The following is a 21,247-nucleotide window of genomic DNA, read 5'->3' on the forward strand; positions in this document are numbered from 1 at the left end:
CTCCTCATAAAATCCAGTCTCCCAAATGATCTGTTCCGCATATAGATTGAAAAGGTATGAAGACTGGATGCATCCCTGCACACTCCTTTCCTGATTTTGAACCATGCTGTGTTTCCTTGCTCTGTTCTGACAACTGCTTTCTGGTCAAGTATAGGTTTCTCATAAGCACAATCAAGTGTTCTGGAATTCCCATTCTTCTAAAAGTCAACCACAGTTTGTTGTGATCCACACAGTCAGATGCCTCTGCATAGTCAATGAAACATAGATAGATATTCCTTTGGTACTTTCTGCTTTCAGCTAAGATCCATCTAACATTGGCTATAATATCCCTAGTGTCATGGCCTCTTCTAAAACCAGCGTGCACATTTGGCAGTTCTCTGTTGATATAGTGCTCCAGTCGTTTCTGGATAATCTTCAGCAGGATCTCGCTTGTGTGTGATATCAGTGATATTGTTCAATAATTTCCACACTCTTTTGTGTCATTTGTTTTTGGAATGGGAATAAATATGGATCTATTCCAGTCAGTTGGCCAGATAGTCGTCCTCCAGATTTCTTGGCACAACCTGGTGAGCATGTCCAGAGTCATCTATTTGTTGAAATATGTCAACTGATATGTGTCAATTTCTGGGGTCTTGTTTTTTGCCTGTTTCTTCAGAGCAGCCTGAACTTCCTCCTATATTACCACTGCCTCTTGATCATATAGTTTCATGAAATTATTCTGTGTCAGTCAGTTCTTTTTGGTATAGTGACTCTGGGTACTCCTTCTACTTTCTTTTGGTGCTTCCTGGATCATACAACATTCTGTTCCTAACATCTGTAAGTATTGCAACTTGAGGTTTGAATTCGTTCTTCCCTTCTTTGGCCAAGCAAGTTTGTCTCTTTGGATTGTTTAACTGTAGACACCCCAGAGTTTTACCGTGCTGCCCCTGAGTGAGTGTGCCTGCACCAGGAGCACCAATATCACAAGGGAGTTGAGAGGAAATGGGAGGACAGAGGTGGTTGGAGGCCTGGGCCATCATACCAGGATTGGCTAGGGGAAGTGGGAAGGGAGGTGCTGGAGGGGCAAGGAGAGGGAACTGAGCTGGATGCTGGCAGGGCACGGCAGGGGTTTGGAACACAACACATAAGCAAAGCAGGGAGCCTGATCAATGCTGAATCTGTTAGCTGAGTAATGTCTTTCATCTGCTCTTTTGGTTAAAATGTTTGTTAGATATTGCTCTAAAGCTGAACATCCAAATTAAGTCAGGTAGGTCATCCACTTCTGAAATAACAGGACTTTGAAAACCCAATGTACTATAGAGCACACTTAGATTCAACTACAGATATGGCAGCAGAGGCTGGGCCTTCGTACTGGGAAGAACAGTTGCAAACAGTCTCTAATGACTGAAATGTGGAATGTGAGAAGTATAAATATAGGAAAATTGGACACTGTTAAAGAAGAAATGGAATGCATAAATAGTGACATACTGCTGTTATGTCTCGTCAAGTTATCTGCAACTCATAGCAACCCTATGTACAACAGCTCTGAAGCCTGCCCTGTCCAGAGCCACTCTCACTGACTCCTACACAACTACCCCCATAATGCCAATTACTACTATATCACTCCATCTCATCAAAGATCTTCCTCTGCTGCACTGTCCTTTCACCCTTCCGAGCAGGATGTTATACTAAGCATGGGCAAAATGAAATGGATTGGCATGGGAAATTCTGAATCTGACATTCATATAAGTAGGATGACACAATATTTGTCCTTTTGCAACTGACTTCTTTCACTCAGTATATTTTCAAGGTTCACCCATATTGTTGCATGTATTAGAACTTCATTTCTAAAAAACACTATTTTTTTCTATTTATTTTTTTAGTGAAAGTTTATAAATCATATTGGTTCTCATTAAATCATTCCTACACATTGTTTTATAACATATTACAACTGACTAAAAAATTAATTATGAGCTCTCAGCATACCTTTATTGTATATTGCCTTCACTTTCACCTTATCTATTTACTGAATTTTGCTCCTCTCTCCCTCCCTTCTCATCTCTGTTAGCCTGATAAAAGTACTTTTTATAAGATCACATAAAGGTCAGAGGAAAACTATTACATACTTTCTGCTTTAAAATAAACATACAGGGATGCTCTGGTGACTTAGTGGTGAGAAGCTGCACTGCAATCCCAAAATCATGCAACTTGAACCCAGCTGTTCTACAGGAGAAGGCTTGGCAATTACCTTCCCATAGGATTACTGACTGAAAGTCCACTGGAGGGTCAGCTAGGGGTCAGTTCCAACTCCGTGGTACATAAAAAAAACATACCTGTGGTCATGGCTTGATTGGCAGAGATGCAAGCCATTGTGACAGTGTGAGCAGGAGTCTTGTCAGAGAAGCCAGCTCCCAGGGCGGCCTGCAGGAAGTAACAGCAAGTGATCACTTAATGGAGAAATCCTGATGTGCAAGTGATGCTTTGGCACTACTTCTCTGCATGTTTTTTTAATGTGACACACTGCAGAGTAACATGGTATTGAAGATAAAATTAAGCCCATCACAGATAACAGTTTACAATTTTTCATATGCCATTAATTGACAGGCACTCTACAAAACTGCTCAGAGCCTTCAAGCTTACCAAAATATAACTGAACTAGACTGCATTGTCTTAGTAAAACTTTTTTATCTTAATTATAATTTTAACAAAAGTTTACAGAAAAGTTGGATTTTCATTAATTTCATAATTAATGTTGTACATTTTCCTCTCTTCCCCTCCCCCAGTTCACTTTCTTTTTTTAAAAAAAATATTCATTCATTGATGTACGCCTTTTCAAATATATTGAAAGCAAATCTGTTAAATATACTTCACAGAATAATGAATTATATTATGGCATGGAGCTTTTTCATGACCTGTGCCTAGGTCTAGCAGTAAAGCAAAAGTTCTCACACATAAAAGTAACTTGTAAAGAATTCCAGTAAAGACTTTTGATTGAAGAGATTCACATTTGGAAGAAAGGCCAGCAGGAAAGGAGAGAAAGAAAAAGAAACAAAGAAAGGAAGAGACTGTTTTGTTTTTCCTAAACTGGAACAAGCTGTTTGGTTTCTGAGCTAGGTAAAGCTGGTGCCCATCACAGCCCACTTTCAAGAGTTGAGGTTGGAGAACGCTCTTTCATTGTGTCACCTGGATCCACAGGTGTGGAAGAGGGAGGAACACAACAATGAAGAAACAGGCTGAGCTTGAAAGTGCTCCTTCAGCACTGCCCACCTAGCATACACACATGTGTGGATGAGTAGGGAAAGGTTGTTGGCTTGAGGGGTTGAGTTGTGAGGACTCCTGGCTTGTTGGCTTGGCCCCAAGGGGAGTCTAGGGCTGAGTGAGGAAACCAACAGGTCTAGAATGCATGGAGAAGTGTGGACTCCTGGGCTCACAGCTGATGCCCATTTGAACCTAGCCACAGATGGCTGAGAATGAGTTGACCAGAACTCAACCAGACAGAGGAGGTACTCTATGCTGTGAGCTAGGTAGGGTAACTTGCTGCAACCTGGTGGCTCATTCTGGACTGAACTTTGCTTGTGGATGCAGATGCTCAAAGTTTCCAAGTTAAACAGCATATTCTTCAGCAAAAGAGACAAACTCGACCCCTCAGAGTATTGCCTTGAAAGGGATGAACAAACCAGAAATTGGCTATCTAAAAGGGGGATATTAGGAATATAACATGCAGTAGCAGCTGGCTTACACACTTTCATGAATGTATTTATTAGGAAAACCCCACAAATGTACATGAACAAAACAGAATGACTGTGTAAAACACAATGTACATACGTGGAACACAAAGTAGATGAATGAAAATTATATTATTATAAAAATATAAATGATTTCTTTTTTCATTAAAAAAAAAAAGAATTCCAGTAAAAACACAGAGGTCCCACTCAGGCACCTCAGGCTTCCTTCTAAGTCTATCCCTGCTGCCTGGAGGTTTTGACCACGGCACTGGCCTGGCTTACCCACGGTCTGCTATTTCAGATAAGACTGCAAAGTAGAATGGAAAATCCTGCCAGATATGCAACAACGTCAATCAATAAAACAAACTTTATAAAATTAAGTCAAAAGTGAACCACAGAAAAATATAGGTTAGACCAGTAAAGAACTGGGAAGGAGGCCAGGTTGGTGACACAACAGAGATTTCAAAGGACACTCACATATGCCCACCATGTTTTGATCCCCAACTTATCCTAGGAAAATGGCCTTCATCATGATGGCATAGTAAGTCAAACATGGAAATGTAATATGTATTCTTTTCTTATTATACTATTTACTGGGAAAATTATAGTGCAGGGTGGTGGGAGAAAGCAACAACATTTAATGCCTGATTTCCTTTTTTATTTATATAAAGAATTAATGCTTAGTGTGATGATAAAATACTACTTAATTTAATAAAACTTTGAAAATAAAGCATCCAATCCCTACTCTCTGCCACTTTCAAACTATTTAGTAAGAAATACTGATTCCAAATAAGAGGAATTCTAAAACAAATGATCCTCAATTAAGCTCTCATAATTTGTTAAAATAAACATGTCTTCAAGTCTCAATTAAAGGAGTTCAATGTTTCTTAAAATATATTTTACCTTTACACACTTTTATACCTTTATGGTCTTTACCTATTCTACAGAAACATAAATGTGTTTGTATGTGCACACAACATGACCATATTCTGGTCTTTCCAGGTAGGCCTAAGTATCATTTTAAGATATATAAAGTGTCCTGTTTAAGTTTTATAACAGAAACCATTGCCTGAAAACTACATCTTGGCAACTACCTGTCAGCTTCTCAACTTGGACTGATTCAAAAGGATGTGAGAGGCAAGCGTTTGGAGGAGAAGAGTGTGGCTCCAGAGCAAGGGTAAGGATCACTCTGAGGTCACACTGGCCTAATTGCCACAAGGTCCTTTCCAGCATGTGCTCTCCTTGGCCCCAGCTGACTCTCGGGACTGAAGGAGCTTTAAATAGAAGTGGCTGCTGGTGACCCTTGTTCGCATGCTTCTAATTAAAGTCAGAATAGTTCTCAAGGCGAGCTTAGTCTCTAAATACACTATACTACCTGGAGGAAGGAAAATGCTTCTCCATTAAATAGAGAGAGGGAAGTATGCTGACTTCGATCAGCAAAGTCAGGTTCATGGGACTCAGTGCCTGAAGAAGCCTTTCAGGGTATCTCAAAGACATAATTGATACAGGCAACAAGTGCTAAAGAAATTGCTTGGTGGTAAAAATACTGACTTTGAGTTCACAATACAACTTTGATTTTCAACCCAGCCATTCCCTGCAGAAATGACCTATAGCCTGACATAATTGGCATTACTGGTACACAGCTTTTGTGCTTATTAGTTGCCACTGAGACAATTCCAACTCATGGAGACCTCACATGTGCAGAACAGATGCTCTTTAAGAGAGTTTTCCAAGTTGTGACCTTCCAAAAGCAGACCCGCAGCCTTGTCCCAAAGACACCCCCTGTGCTGTCTGAACTGCCAACCTTTCACCTGGGAGTTGAGCACATAACCAATTACATCATCAAGGGTGTCTCCAATATTGAGCAGAGAGAGGGATAATATCCAGGGAAGATTCCAGAAAATTATTAGTGGAAGCTCCTTCCAGTTAGTTTCTATGGCTCTTCTTGTTTTTGAAAATATTTTTGAAGTGCATAAAATATTGTGGGGCAAAATGTAAAAAAAAATTCAGAGGAAAACATTTTTGCTTTAGTTTTTGTACAGAAGAACAGAAATGTGGATAAATTTGAAGCTGATACTTCACCCCCTTTTTTTAAAATGGAGTTACCTATTTTCCCCCTTTTCCCCCCTCTAATTTTATATTAATTTGCATACAAAGTTATACACATTGTGTATCATTCATATATATTGTATTTCACTTTTTAAGTGCCCTTGTAAGAAGAATTCTATTGTCTCAAAATAAAAAAAGTTAAAAAAATATTGCGAATACCTTGATGTTTCCATAAGACACATACCATTCCTGGTATATTTAGAAGTTTGGGGTTCCTTGAAAAAGGACATTATGTTGTGAAAAGTAGAGCGTCAGCAAAAGTGAAGATGACTCTCAATGAGATGGTTTGACACACTTGACTGCCACAAGGGGCTTGTGCATGTCAGAGATTCTGGCAAAGGTACAGGACAGGGCAAGCTTCCAATCTGTCATTCAGAGGGTTGCTATGAGCTGTAGTCAATTTGACGGCACCTCAAACAACAGTAACACCAGGCTTTCTGCAGTTTCAGCCTCTATTAATAAGTACAAAGGTGGAGCTGAAGAAGTTTTTTCAGTTCTGCTCATTTCCCCTTTTCCCTTGACTGACAGAAACAGACGGCAAACGTTAATTAGAAATAAGGAAATATTTAGGACTTTGAAATGAGTGAATTTTATCTAAATAATCACTTTAAGCTGAGGCAAAACCTAGAAAACGTATTTGAACTATTCATGGTGAAATGTCTCGTGGCCACGTTACAGGAATTCCACAGCCTTTCATTATCTGGGTTGCCTAGTAAACATCACATGGCCCTGTGCCAACTAGGGTAAAGGGGAAGCTCTCTGTGCAATAGCTCTGTAAAAACTGCCTTCCAGACCTTCCACTCTATGGAACAAATAAGTAAGGCCAAGGTGATGTTCTCCTAACAAAAACCAACTTAGGAAATGAATACTTTGCAAAAGACTGGAGTAAATGATTTAAAAAAAAAAAGCGCCAGGCTATCTAACACAGTACCAAGAATAATTATCAGCCAGTTTTCTCATAATCTCTATTTTCCTAACACAAGCGGCAAATTAACATTTCTAAAACTAGCTCCAATAATAGACCATCATTTGACTTCTTTTGATACTTCTTTTAAGTATTAGTAACATTCATTATTCACTTTGAGTTTACATATTCAGAGGCTAAAAAACATTAAGTTGAATTTGAACTGACAAGGTCAAAGCCAACAAGATGGCATAAAAGCAGTCTTCTTCCTTCCTTCATGGTTCTCACCTTGTGGCTAATGATGAAGCTGTATTTCATGCCTTACCCTGCACTGGAAGAGGGGAAGCTAGTCCCTCTTAAATATTCAAAATGTAACATCTAGTTTTCAGTCAAATGTAACTCACTTCATGGACTTTAAAAAAATAAATTCTATGAACTAAAATCCAAATGACTTTATCATTTCTTTTAAAATTATAAAAACTATAAAAGCACAAAAACTATAAAATATAGTTTAGAAAACTATTGTTTGACTCACCTCTCTTGCAATATTGCTTGTTTTCACTTCCTGAATAACAGTTCCAAAGATGAGATAATCAACAGTTTCCTTCGGGACATTGGTCCGATGCAACAGACCCCTGAGAGCAGAAATCCCAAGCAAAGAAACATTTCATATATCACGTCAATGTCACAAAGCATGACATGAAACTTTTTTTAAATGAGGTTAATTTTAAAATTTAAAAGTCTAAGATTGTAACTTTCTTTCATTCCATAAATTCTAGGCAACTTGCCAAAGGAAAAGACAAAGGAAAGAGAGTTTAAAAAGGTTCACATCTGATGCTCAATTGGTAAGGAAAAGAATCACAAGTAACTTGAGATAGGAGAAAACATATACAGCCATATGAGTAGGACCAAAGTTTTCAGTTAAAAAAGTAAACTCAAAGAAATGAAGTTAAGTCCAAGTATAGAAAACTGAAATTTGGAATACAGATATACATATATATGCATTTAAGCAATACATGTTTTTCCATTCTGCCAATTGAACTGCAAAATGAAAAGCAGTCACACTCTATTAATAGTAGAGACAGCCTACACTCAGACTCAGTTTCTAAATGCATTCCTGATCAAAAGTATCAAGGTTTCTTAAAAAACAAGACAGGACATTGGCAAAAGATAAGACCCCAGAAAATGAAATAATAGCAGCTGATGTGTCTCAGCAAACACACGTGATCCTGGACCTGCTCAATGGTTAATAGAAGACAAGTCTCTGGCCAACAGACTGTTGAGTTGGAGCTGACCCTTCAGTGGACTTTCAGAGGCACATGGGAGCAGATTGCCCATCTTTCTCCCATGGAACATCTGGTTGCAACACCTCCATGATACATCTTCAAGGATATGAACATGTACGGCTAAACACAATAACAGTGCATCTAAATTCCTAACTCAATCTCCATAATAGTCTATGTGTTTCCTACTGCCAAAGGAGCCCTTTAGAGTAGTGAGAGAAGACATTCACCCTGAAACCCACAGCGTCCCTTTTCAGCAGGAAGTAGCTAAGAGAATATGCCATCCCCTTTTCCTTATGACTCAGGGTGAAGTCTCTCTCAGGGAGGAATGATAGGGAATGGCAAAGGACACACTGACAGAGGAGATTAATCAGAACTGGCTTTGACAAGCACTGTGGCAATTGGACAATTAAGACAGACATTCGGGAGACGGGGGAAGAAGAACAAACTGGGGAGGAGGGTGGAGAAAACAGTGCAGCAATGAAGGAATGAAAACCCAAAATCCCTGTAAATGTTCATTAAAACTAATAAAATTTAATAAAAAAAAAAAAAAACAAGACAGGAATGGAAATTCAAATTTTCTGTAAACTTTCATTAAAATCTCAAGAAAAAAAAAATAAAAGATAGTAAGTCTGGGACAAGGCAAATACAAAGTAAACCTCATTTACCATTTCTGTACCAGAAAGTAATAAAGGGTTCAAGGATTAGTGGGGCTGTATTAACAAGCCAGGAAAGCAGGTATGCACATATGTCAAAACTCATTAAACTATACACTTAAAACTAGTGCACTTTATTGTATGAAAATGAATTGTGTCCCACTCAGGTACTGCCCATTCTCCCAGGATCCCACTGGTTTTGTTAACAACCAGCCAGCCTAGGCCAGTCAGGACATTCAGGTCCAGGTCTGTAGCAGGCCTATCGGGCCCCTGGGACAAATAAACAACCCTAACATGCCAGATCTAAAGGAGACATAGTCCTCACCTTAGAAATGATCTATTACCGTTTGACCCAGCAATTCCACTACTGGGAATAACCACCAAAGAAACCATAACTGACACCCAAGCAGATATATGCACACCCATGTTTATCACGGCTTTGTTCACAATAGCAGGGAGTTGGAAACAACCTAAGTGCCCATCAACAAACGAATGGATAGAGAAGCTGTGGTATATTCACACAATGGAATACTAACTATGCTGCATTGAAAAACAAGGAACTCATGTAATATTATTCAAAATGGGTGACCCTGGAGGACATGATGCTGAGTGAAATATCTCAGTCACAAAAGGACAAATACTGCATGGTGCCACTGTTGTAAAACAGGACTGACCTGTTGGGGTTGGGGAGAGACTGAGAAAGATAGGTTCAATAATGTATACTGCAAAAAAAAAAATAATAATGTATACTGCACTGAAATAGATAAGAGAGAAAACTGTTTAAAAGGGATATGTGATTAGGTATTTTTGTCATGATAGGAGTCCACAGCGAAGGCTGCATAGTGGAGTGGACCTGGGGGAGGGTTTGTAAAACAATGAAAGAATTTTTCTTTTACTTTTCCAAGAGGGTAGTGTACTGGGAGGAGGGTTAGGAGGGGAGAAAAGTGCAACAATGAATGAATGAATGGAAATCCAGAGACTCTAAATTTTCATTGAAATTAATAATAAATTTAAAAAAAATTTTTTTAAACACGAAATTATTGTATTGTGACAGCAATGTGGTGCAAAAGAAAGAGCAGAGATGCTATGCCACAAGACAACAGTCCTAGAACAGAAGCTCAGGGACAAGAATCTTTCTCCAGTGCTGCCTGAGACAAAAATGCCCCCCTGCAACTGATACATAAGATATAGATTTAAATCCTTCTAAATGTAAGACAGAAATCAGCATGAGAGACCAGCAACATTCTGAGGTGCAACACATCACTGAAGTGACTTGTGGCCTAAGCCACATATCAAAGGGTTGCTGGAGGAGAAGGGTGCTGGACAGGTTAGGAGGGACTGCAAACTATGCTAATATTCAGAGAAAGGGAAGAGAGAAAACACACATGCAGGGGGAAGGCATTGCTTGTATGGTTATCTCTGTAAGGGGAAGTGTCTTTCATTTGTCTGTCAGGTTGTTCCAAAGCTAAGAATCCAAATTAAGACAGACTAGAAACTCTCTTATAAATGTACAGAAATTATGTTAATTATAAACAGACTTCAGGTCTTTTGTGCAAAACTTACTGAGTCATATTCGACTTGAGAACACTTAACCACTGCTAATTGACACTAATGCTGTTATATCTGGAGGAACATTCTTTCACTTGGTACATCACTCTTTGTCAATGTGTTGTATGAGGTAACCTGGGTTTGCTGTGATGCTGAACCTTGTGCCATGGGATATCAAATACCAGAACGGTTTCCCGTTGTGCACAGGGTTTGGTGGAGCTCCCAGTTGTAAAACAGGTTGGGAAGCAGGAGTGGCATCCACTTCCTAAGCCACATGCCTCTGGAAACTATGAACTTAGAGAAACAACGAGAGATAAGGTCTTTTGTTCATAGAGTTGCTATGAGTTGACCTCAACGTGACGGCAATCAACAACAATAAGAGGAAGAAGGATTTGGCATCCACTTCCAAAATATAAGAGGCCTTCAAAAACTCTATGTACAACTGAGCACAATTAAAGTAGATTAAAAGATATGGCAACTGAGGCTGAGCCCTCAAATTTGGAAACACAAAGGAGGAACAGTTGTAAGCAGAAACTAATGATCAGAATGTAGAATGTGAGAAGCATGAATGTAGAAAAACTGGACATCATTAAGAATGAAATGGAACGCATAAATATTAGGTATTGGCCAAATGAGATGAACTGGAATGGGACATTCTGAATCAGATGATTATATGATTTACATTGGAGATGAAAAGGTGAGAAAAAATGTATTCCTTATTTAAACAGCTTATGGCCAGCTGGAATATTTATTAAACACTGCCAGCCAAAGAGGTTTTTCTTTTGCCTACAAGATGAGGGATACTGACATTTAACACCAGTGTTCACTTGTGTAAGGTTAAAGTGAAGAACAAATTAATCTTATGAAAAAGTTAATCCATTTTTTTCTTACCACATAAAAGCTATTAACTTCTGGATGTGAAAATTCTATTAAATATCTTTTTTAAGTTATTTCAAGCATAAAAAATGGAGAAAAATTGCCCTTAACAGAAGAATAAAATGAAGCTGTGTCTACTTACGTTAATGCTGCTCTAGCCAAATCATGGGGCATCAAGTCCTTGTATCTGGAAAAAGAGAACAAATAATTTCAACCAAAGTCATAGAGCTTTAATAAAATATCCTTTCAATTGTTTGAAATATGCAAGAGTATTTGTTAAAGTATGCTGCTACATCTAACAATGCACTTGTCACTATACAAGTAAACTTCTAGAAACAAAGTATATGAGTTCATGCAAAATTTCAAAGCAGGTCTAGTTCAAACTACTGGTAAATTAAGCTTCATCACAAGAAAGGATGTAAAACAAATTTTGCCATTATTTTCACTTCTTCTTGTTGTGTGTTGTCAAGTTGGAACTGACCCATAGCTGCCCACTGTGGGTTATTCGAGGCAGTAAACTGCATGGGAGGAGAGAGCCCATCCTTCTCCTGCGGAGCAGATGGTAGATTTGAACCATGTGCTTTGGGAATGCAGTATAGCTTCTTGCCACTAAGCCACCAAACCTCCCTTATTTTCACTTAGTATTATAAAAATGTTATCCATAATGACCTGCTGGGAACTATTTACAAAGATCACTTTTTGAAAGTGCCTATAGAGAAAAAATAAGGAACAAAACCATTAATACTCACGCAGTGCCTGACAGCAGAAATGGAATGCGAACGCCATCGACCACCACAATATTCCTTATGTTGGGCTTGGTTAAGGTCTTCTTTGTCTTGGTCTGAGGAGCTTTAAGACAAAATTCAAAGACCTAATAATTCACATAAATTAAATCATATGTCTTGTTATAGTATAAAAGACTTTCTAGGAAGAAACTGATCATCCATAGCTTTATTGCATTTGCCACTTAGTAAATCAATCCAGTATTAAAAAGGCTAGGAAACTGATGAGCATTTTTAAGTTTCTAAACTGAATGAGGATAAAATCAGGGAGCATTCTAAGTTTTTGCATAGTAACAAAAGTTATCAACTAAGTGGCTTTTAGAACTACAGAGAGAGGAAAACAAATAATAAAAAATATGTTTTATTAAGTGTGTAACAATCTATCATATTAAAAGCAACTAATTTTTATAACTAGGAAACTCTGGTGGCCTAAGGGCAAGAAGCTGCACTGAAATCTTGAAGGTGTACAGTTCAAGGCCACCAGTCACTCTGCGGGAGAAGAATGGACAATCAATCTCCTCTCGTGTAATTCACTGTTTCCGAAAATCCACAGGTAGGTCAGTTCCGACTCTACAGGACAACAACAATTTTATTAACTAAGTCTGTCCTTAATATTAGAAGTTCAATGACTAATGCCTCTCAAATATCATAGAACATTATATTGTTGCCTTTGTATATTCAATTTTTTAAACAATTGTTAACATCAGAATCTTCTTTAAAATCATCACTTCTTCACTACACATAAAGAAAAAATCCAGAATAATTGGGAATAAAATTTCAAAAACCCACATTCAACATCAAAGAGAAGTAGTTCTGATATGTTGTTTTGTGTTGTCATAAGAATACGTAATTCTACAACCAACTTGAAGAAAAGTAGTCAGAGCTAAGAGTGATGATAAAACAGGATACAAAGACGATCCTGGCAGCTTTAATGGAGGTGGAAAAAAGCAAGGGGATAAAAGTAGGAAGACGCACACTCAAACATGAAGTATGAAAGGCCAGGACAAAAGTAACACTAATGTGAATGGAGAGGAAAGGACCAACTCAAGAGATCTGAGAAGGGAAGACCAAGCATCTTGGTGACTAATGAGCTAGGGAATGAAAGGAAAACAAGTTTATACAAGATCAGAGATTAAAAAGACCTGACTACTCTAAACAGAATGAGAATGGTCTTGGATGAAAAAGGACAGCGTTTCAAACCTGCTAACTTCAAGGTGATGGTGAAGTTCCCTTAGCAAGTAGCTAAAGATATGAAACTAAAACTGAGAAGTGAAGTACAGATGGAGGAATCACAAGAAACATGAAGTCTAGAATTTAAAAACAAAAACAGCAGAGCCTTATTTTACAGTGCCTGCTTGCCCACAGACACCTGCCAAGAGAGCTGCCCTGCTCACTGTCTGTCCAAGAGAAAACAGACACCCGGACCTTCAGCCCTTAGCCAAAGCTGATTAGATTAAAGCCAACAGCAAGGCCATAGAGCGGCTAGTCAGTACCCTGTGCTGTCTACTTACTGTTATAAAATCATTCTACAAGCCACATTAAGGAAAATAATGCTCATTATTCATTATGTACTCAACAGTTACTCAAAGAACCCTCATTCAGTTTCCTGTATATGTTGCCTTCTAACCACACCAGAATTTTCTCAAGATTAATTTTATTTCTTTTTTAAATATTCCATGGGTCTGTCGGCACATAGAAGCAATGAAGTATAAAAATCTGAATTGGAGGGGAGCTCTGGTGGCCTAGTGGTAAGGAGCTGCAACTACAATCCCAGAGGCGCACAGTTCAAATCCATCAGATGCTCTGCCGGGGAAGGAGGGACAATCTCCTCCTGTACCAGTCAGATCTGATTTGACGGTACACTCCCACACAAAATAATAAAATAAAAATTTAAAAAAAAATTCTGAATTGGGAGTTAAAAATATCTGGATATAAATTCTTGACCAAAGCTTCCTCTTCTATAAATATGGAAGTTGGACAAGATGACCTCAAAGGCTCTTCAGAATGCTAGGGTTCTACAGCTGACTAATAGATGTCCTATGTTCTATATATAGAATAAAAGTAAGGCTGGATAAAATGAAAGATGAGTCATAGAGAATACAAATGATATATGCCTGCATGTATGTATGTTTCATGGTCTAATGTGTCCATCAGATATCTACATAGATAGGCAGATCTATATATAATATCTATCTATATATATCTAAATATCTCTAGATCTATCTAACTATCTATTCTAGTATATTAGATGACTGAAAACATCAATATTTCTCTCTCTCCCAAGTCTTTCAGCCTCCACAGCTCTGGCAAGCAGGGCTGACATACAAACTTCAGGAGGAATGAGTTATAAAATCACTGCAATCTAAAACATGCTCAGCACAGGTGCACACACTTGCTCTCTCCCCTCAAATCAGCAGGTCACATTTCTTTGTCTTATCATGTGCCTTCTTGCATCACCATCATTGTCAGTATTAAATTACATACAGGACATTGCATTAGACACTGGGGATACAAAAAGACTTAAGTCTCCTAGAAGCTTACAATATAATTGGGGAGATGAAAATGTAAAATGCTAAAGGAACATGAAGGAAATAACAATGTAGAAGATTGTATGAAACACAATGTACATGAATGAAACATAATATATGTGAAAGACTGTATGCAAACCAATTTTTTAAAAAAAGTGAAAGGACATGCTAAATGCCAGATAAATGCTTTACTTCTGCAGGGATTCAGCCTGACCTTATCCCAGTTGGCAAGGAATCAGGTCCATGTGTGTGATTTTGCAAGAGCCTGGATGAGCTTTAGAATTAGGGGAAAGGTGAAATGAAAGAGCAGCTCATAGCACTTCTCATCTGTTAGAATTTAGAGGTCACAGGAAATGTGTTTGTCATATGACAACATGAAACATCTCCAGTCAGGCTTAGGCAACAGAACTCTGAGAATATAAACTAAATCCCTGAAGAGCAGCAACTCCAAGCAAAAGCCTCTTTCCCAAGTCTTCTACATTTTCTGCCTTTGTTGGGGCTGGGATACAGCCACCACTTTCTTACTGCTATTTAGTGGAAAATATCTTCGTTTTCCTTCTCCAGAAGGTTTCGACCTCACACAGTTTTCCCAGGTTTTTCTATGCTGCCAGGTGCCAGTCAGTTGGCTCCAAGTCTAAGGAGGCCCTAGGCATCGACTGTTTACTTCTGTTGAACCAAACCCTGCCCAGTTCAGCACCGCCCCCCCAATCTACTGCACTGGGCCCATTGATGTAACCACTGTCAGTCCATCTCACTGAGGATCTTCCTTCCTCTTTCCCACTGACCCTCTACTTTTCCAAGCATGATAACCTTTTGCAGGGACACAATGTCCTCCTGATAATATGCCTGAAGTATGTGAGGTAAAGTCTCACCACCCTTGCCTCTATGGGACACTCTGGTTGTACTTCTCCCAAGACAGAGTTATTTGTGCTTTTGATGGTGCCAATACTCTTCACTGACACCATAATTCAAAGGCATCAGTTCTTCGATCTTCTTTATTTGTTGTTCAACTTTAACATGCATATGAGGCAACCAAAGATACCAGGGCTTGGGTCAAGTGTACCTTTGACTTCATAGTGACATCCTTGCTCTCTAGCACTTTAAAGAAGTCCTTGGCAGCACATTTGTCCTTTTGTAATAAGTCACTTGATTTCAACAACATAGTTTGTGGATCTGAGGTAAAGGAAATCCTTGTTAATGGTTTCACCAAGCTGTCATCATTACATGTCACTGAGTTGAGCATGACTCACAGTGACCCTTTAAACGACAGACCTGAACCCTGTCCTGTCCTAACCTCACAGTCTCTATCACACTCACACCCACTGCTGCAGTCACTGTGTCAATTCACCTGGATGAGGGTCTTCCTCCTTTCGCTGACCCTCCATCTTTCCAAGCACAACGCCTGTCTCCTAGCAACATGTTTGAAGTATGGGAGACAAAGCCTCACTATCCTTGCCTCCAAGGAGCACTCTGGCTTCACGTTCCCTAACACATACTTCTTTGATCTTTGGTAGTCCATGGGATAGTCAGTACTCTGCTCCAACTCAAAGGCATCAATTCTTCTCCTGTCCTGGTTTTACTATGTCAAATAATGAAAACATGTATCATCTTAACATTTATATGAAGTAATGATTCTCAAAGTGCTTTTAGATGGTCTCACAATTACAATAGGTTAATAAGATTTTCTTTCTTTTTTTCTTTGATAGGAAACTAAAGCATAGAGAAATAAAATGACCAGTTCAAAGTCATATTATCTAGGGGAGGGGGGGAAATCAAAACAGAGCCCAGATATTCTGAAGGGAGACAAAGTGTGTTTTCTAATGTTACTATACAAGGAGAAATAACACAGTGAAACAGAAATCACAACTGTGAATGAAGAACAGACTGAAACACAACTGTGAATGAAGAACAGAGTGAAACAAAATATACCTGAATTTTGTATGCTAACCTATACAAAGTTTAAAGTAAAAGGGCAGGGAGGTTACAGGCCAAAATAGACCAAGGTGAGGAAAATAATTGCTAAGACTTTGTCAAGAGTATTTTTAGCAATGCAACTGTAAATACATACTTACAAGAAGCTCTGCAAAAAAAAGTAAAAGTAAAAACCAAAATAGTTCTCAACAAACCAAAAAAAGTTAGTTCACTGAGTACTCCTGAAGATCAAAACAACCTTTTGCAGTCAACTCATTCCTTACTGTTCCCATTTCACACTCAGTAAAGAATCTTTTTCTTAATTGAGTTCCTCAGTCACCTCTACTTTAGTAACAAATTGTCTCCTATAATGGAAAAGACACTGACCAATAAAGAAGCTGATTACTCAACAGCAAAATCTGTCAGCTTAACTTTTGGCTCAAAAAATGGTCTCAAGCTAACAATGTACAGGACTGACTGACAAAGGGCGCATAATACCACCAGCAAGCTTCATGGAATGCCATTAAGCTCTAAATCCCAGAAAACAGCCTCATGTCCGATTCAGCAAACTGTTTTATTATTATTGATCAATCCTATTTCTTTAATATGAACAGTGACATTCATGTTGCTGACAAAAAGGGGGGGAATGAAGATACCATTCTGACTTTTTATTTATAATGCTGAAATACAGAATTTAGAACTCCTATATGAGACAGAAATGTTTATTTTATAAATTACTGTACCTGGGGCAGCCCATAGCTGGGAAGAACAGCTCAGAGGTCTTACAGCTAGAAAACAAAGGATACAGTTTGACAAATAATTAAAATACAGTGCTTATGTAAGATGTTCATAAATCAAAATCCAATCTTAAAACTAGAAAGGAACATTTAAACTTACAAAATCTGAGGGCCCATTTTGATGTACTTGGAAGATTTTTAAAAGTGCAAGTCAAAATGGAAGTCATTCTGATATCTAAAAAGAAAACAGAAACATATTCTGGGTTACGCAAACATATTATAGCATATAATTCAGGCTCAGAGTTCCTATGTGGTGCAAGCATTAGACTCTCAGCTGCTAATCTATAGTCTAGCAGTTCAAAGCAAGCCAGTGGTTCTGTGGAAGAAAGGCTACTGTGTATAAATTAAATCCTCTCAGCAGCTTGGGTTCTCTTAATTTTGTTTTGTTATTGCAGTGTATGAGTTCTCATAACATAAATCTGTGCCTATCAGGAAATCCTACAAAGGTATCCTATTACCAATTTTCCTTCCTCTAACAATATTGCTAGTTATTTATATTGACACAGTTTTAAAATTGCTCATCTGCTTTTCTAAGTATTTTTTTTTTGGGAAAACATTTTCAATTTTTATTCTTAAAAATAGGAATCAAAATTGCAAAGGCAGATTTATAATCACTTCTGAATGAGAGGGTCACTTTGGAACATCACAAGAACGCATACTCAGATGAAAATCTAGTTAAACTGCGGTTGCTCCTCAGGTTGCATTCACTCCTGCATTTTCTCAATTAGTTCTTCCTTGTATTTGCCTTTCTCTTTTCCAACTTGCCGAGACTTAGCTTTACGTTCAAGAATTTTTTTCCGATCTTTATCCAATTTCAGCCTGGTAATAACCACCTTGCTTGGGTGAATGCCCACATGCACTGTGGTACCATTAGCCTTCTCACGCTGCACTCTTTCGATGTAGATGACATACTTCTTTCTGTACACCTGGACTACCTTGCCAATCTGCTGACCTTTGTAATGTCCTCGCACCACCTGCACCTCGTCATCCTTGCGGATGGGCATGGAGTGCACGTTGTACTTCTGCCGCAGCTCTTTGGACAGAGGGGAGGACATGATCTTCCTTGCGCACATGCGAAGGGGCATTGAAGTGGCGTTTTCGGTTCTTGCTGCGGTCCGAGGTAACGAAAGGGTTGAACTTCATGGTGGCAGGCGTCCGACAGCGTCAGGATCTCCAAGCACTGCTTTTCTAAGTATTAACTCCTATAAATCCCCATACCAACCTTTAATGTATGCTTTATTATCCTACCCTTTGTAAGAGATAAGAAAATTGAAGCACAGAGAGGCTAAGTGACTTCCTCAAAGACCCACAGTAAAAAAAATGGCAGAACTCGGATTTGAATCCAAGCAGTGCTGCTCCAGCATTTATGCTGCAAACCACTAGTCCTGTTCATGAAACCACAGATGCTAATTTCCTGATTTAGAAGATTGTTTGTGTAATTATAGAAGTCTGGTAGCACTATGGCTAAGCTAACCAAAAAGCTGGTGGTTCAAACCACTAGCCACGCCTTGGGAGAGAGGAGAGGAAGTCTACTTCAGTGAAGACTTACAGCCTTGGACACCCCACAGGGCAGTACTCATCTGTCCTAAAGGGTCACTATGAATCTGAATTGACTCACTATGAAAGTGGGTTTGGTGGGTTTACTGTGATTACGAGGAACTCTGGTGGTGCTGTGGTTTTATCTGATGAACTTTTAAACAAAAGGTAGACAGTCTGAACCCACTAGCTGATCTATGGGAGAAAAGTGTAATAATATGCTTCCTTGAAGATTAACAAAATCAAATCCATGGCTGTTAGATAAATTCCTATTCCTGGTGTCCCCATGACCAAAACAAACCAAGCCCATCAACACAGAACCAAGTTCAACTCACAGTGACTCTCCATCAGATTTCGAGGCTGTAAACCCTCCTGAAAGGAGAAACGGAGTGGCTCCAACACCAGGCTAGCAGCCGAGAAACTGGATGTGTCAAACTACCCCAGTAGGGCAACTTGTAGAACAGAGTAAAACTGCCCAGTGAGGCTTTCAATACTGTACTCTTTACGGAAGCAGATCCCCACCTCTTTCTCCTACAGAGCAGCTTGTGGATTTGGACCACCAAGCTTTCAGTAACCAGCCAATCACTTATCCACTGTACCACTAGGCTACACGTCTTCATGACAACTCTGGAGACTCTATGGGGAAGTTCTACACCAACTCATAGGGTTACTATAAGAAGAAATCAACTTAATGCTAACAGGTTTGGCTTCTGAGCTTTGCTATGATTAAGCCACCACGTGTCTGTCAGTCGGTTTCTCTGTGGCAGGTGTGTGTTGCTGTGATGTCCAGCATTTCAACTACCTGCAGGGTTCCCCCAGATGGACAGGGTTCAGTGAAGCTTCCAGACTGAGACTGACTAGGAAGAAAAGTCTGGCAACCAACTCATTTTAAAAACTAGTCAGAGGTAATCCTAAGGAACACAACCAAGCTTTGTCTGACCCGGTGCTGGAAGGTGAGCTTCCTAGGTTGGAAGGGGCCACATAAGGGACACAACAATGGACACAAACATATTAAGTCATGTTCACGGCACAAAAACCATGTGACATCCGCTTTGTTACACACAAGTTCACTACTCTACACTGCAGTTAATGGCAAAAATGAAAATTGTGACTACTGAAGGACTTATGCAATGTTTGTGTTTGAGGGAAACACACCCTCCCGTATTCAGGCCCAGTAATCCATCATTTTTGTAACGTAACTTACTCTCAACTAACAGAGGGAAATAAAACTTCTTCATTCTGCATTTGTATCTTTAAGTTGTTTAGGACTCAAAATACTGTAATTTTTTGTTTAAGTCTATATAACAAAACCCAATATATTTAAAATAGAAACCAATTCTCCTTTTTAAACAACAATACAAAACCAAAGTACTAATAATGCATTCTATAAATCAATCATTCCTGCAAATCAGTAAGAGAGGCCGAGGGAAAGGCAAATGGCAAAGGATGTGAATAGATCTTCACAGAAATGGAAATACTAATGGCCTTGACTTGAACACGGGACTTGACCATGGGCAGCACTGTATGTAATAGCAAGATATGAGAAAAACCCACAAACAAGGAACTTCTTAAGTATATCATGCTACCACCACTCAATGAAGAGAAAAGACAAAGGGATGATTATGCCTCAATAGGGTACCATTTTTTTAAGCTATATTATTAAGTGGGGGGGAAAGCAAGGTATAAAATAGTATGTACAAAATCTTATTACTTCTGTTAAAAACAAAAACTGCATACACATATTTATATTTTTCCCCTTATATATACATAAAATATAACTGGATATATAAATATTCAAAGTAAAAGTTAGCTGGAAGAGAACTCAGTAACCAGGGGAAGAGAGTGGAGAAAAATTTTTAACTGCTTATCTCTATGATTTTTATATTTTTAGTGTTTTTTTCTTATAAAAGAGCAAGCTTGTGAGATCTGCCTACCAAGGCTGTGGTTGTCAGTCTCCAAGACAGTTCCCAACTACCTCCACTCTTGTGTTGACCCTCTACATCATTTCCCCCCATACTGATCCTGATTTGGTCTATGAAATCAAAAGAATTCACCGAAAGTCACTTCAGCTACTGTCTTGTCTCTCTCAGCTCACTCGTTCCAGAGGAGTCCAGCTCCCATGTCACAGCAGCCCTGTGAAGAGGTCCAGGCGGACAGGAATAGAAACCACCAGACACAGTCATGCAAGTGAGCCTGGAGCTGACCCTCCAGCCAGCCAAGCTTTCAGATCACTGCAGGTCTGGACAGCATTCCAACTGCAATCTCATGAGAGACTCAAGCCAGAACAATCCAGCTATGTCATCCCCAGATTTGTGACCCTCAGAAATGAAGTCCTTGTTTAAACTATGCTTCAGGGTCATTTGCTACACAGCAATAGATTTCTAACACAAAGACTTAAAGGTTTAATTCCTCTAGGATCTTGGAAATTAAAAGGTCAATGACCTACAGCTTCCTAAAAGAAGCAAATTACTTGCCAAACATGTGGATTGGAAAGAGATGGTGGAGTACAAGCTCATTAGCCTAAAAGTATTTAAAAAGTATTAAGTCCACAAGATGAGCAAAACTGTTTGCAGAAGCTACTTCTGATGCCAACTATCAAAATACATGTGACTC

At 38.9% G+C, this 21,247-nt stretch overlaps 1 protein-coding gene and 1 pseudogene across 2 annotated transcripts in view; both read right to left on the reverse strand.

Moving 5' to 3' along the window:
• HADHB (hydroxyacyl-CoA dehydrogenase/3-ketoacyl-CoA thiolase/enoyl-CoA hydratase (trifunctional protein), beta subunit) overlaps window positions 1-17,269 on the reverse strand; it is a 38,681-nt gene extending 21,412 nt beyond the window's left edge. The window contains exons 1-6 of one of the 2 annotated variants that reach the window (XM_006880614.1): window positions 17,199-17,269; window positions 17,045-17,089; window positions 11,830-11,929; window positions 11,223-11,267; window positions 7,253-7,352; window positions 2,313-2,400 (exon numbers count right to left, since the gene is read on the reverse strand). In XM_006880614.1, coding sequence (XP_006880676.1) covers window positions 2,313-2,400; window positions 7,253-7,352; window positions 11,223-11,267; window positions 11,830-11,929; window positions 17,045-17,089; window positions 17,199-17,265 — 445 coding nt within the window. In that variant the 5' untranslated portion in view covers window positions 17,266-17,269. The remainder of the gene's footprint in view (window positions 1-2,312; window positions 2,401-7,252; window positions 7,353-11,222; window positions 11,268-11,829; window positions 11,930-17,044; window positions 17,090-17,198) is intronic. The other variant, XM_006880615.1, reaches the window with a different exon arrangement.
• A 533-nt stretch (window positions 17,270-17,802) lies between these two features.
• Window positions 17,803-18,241, reverse strand: LOC102873958 (annotated as a pseudogene).
• Between the last annotated feature and the right edge of the window lie 3,006 nt (window positions 18,242-21,247).

The sequence above is a fragment of the Elephantulus edwardii genome, unplaced genomic scaffold (genome assembly GCF_000299155.1).
Source record: "Elephantulus edwardii isolate Elephantulus edwardi_28Jun2011 unplaced genomic scaffold, EleEdw1.0 scaffold00009, whole genome shotgun sequence".
Taxonomy (NCBI): Eukaryota; Metazoa; Chordata; class Mammalia; order Macroscelidea; family Macroscelididae; genus Elephantulus; species Elephantulus edwardii.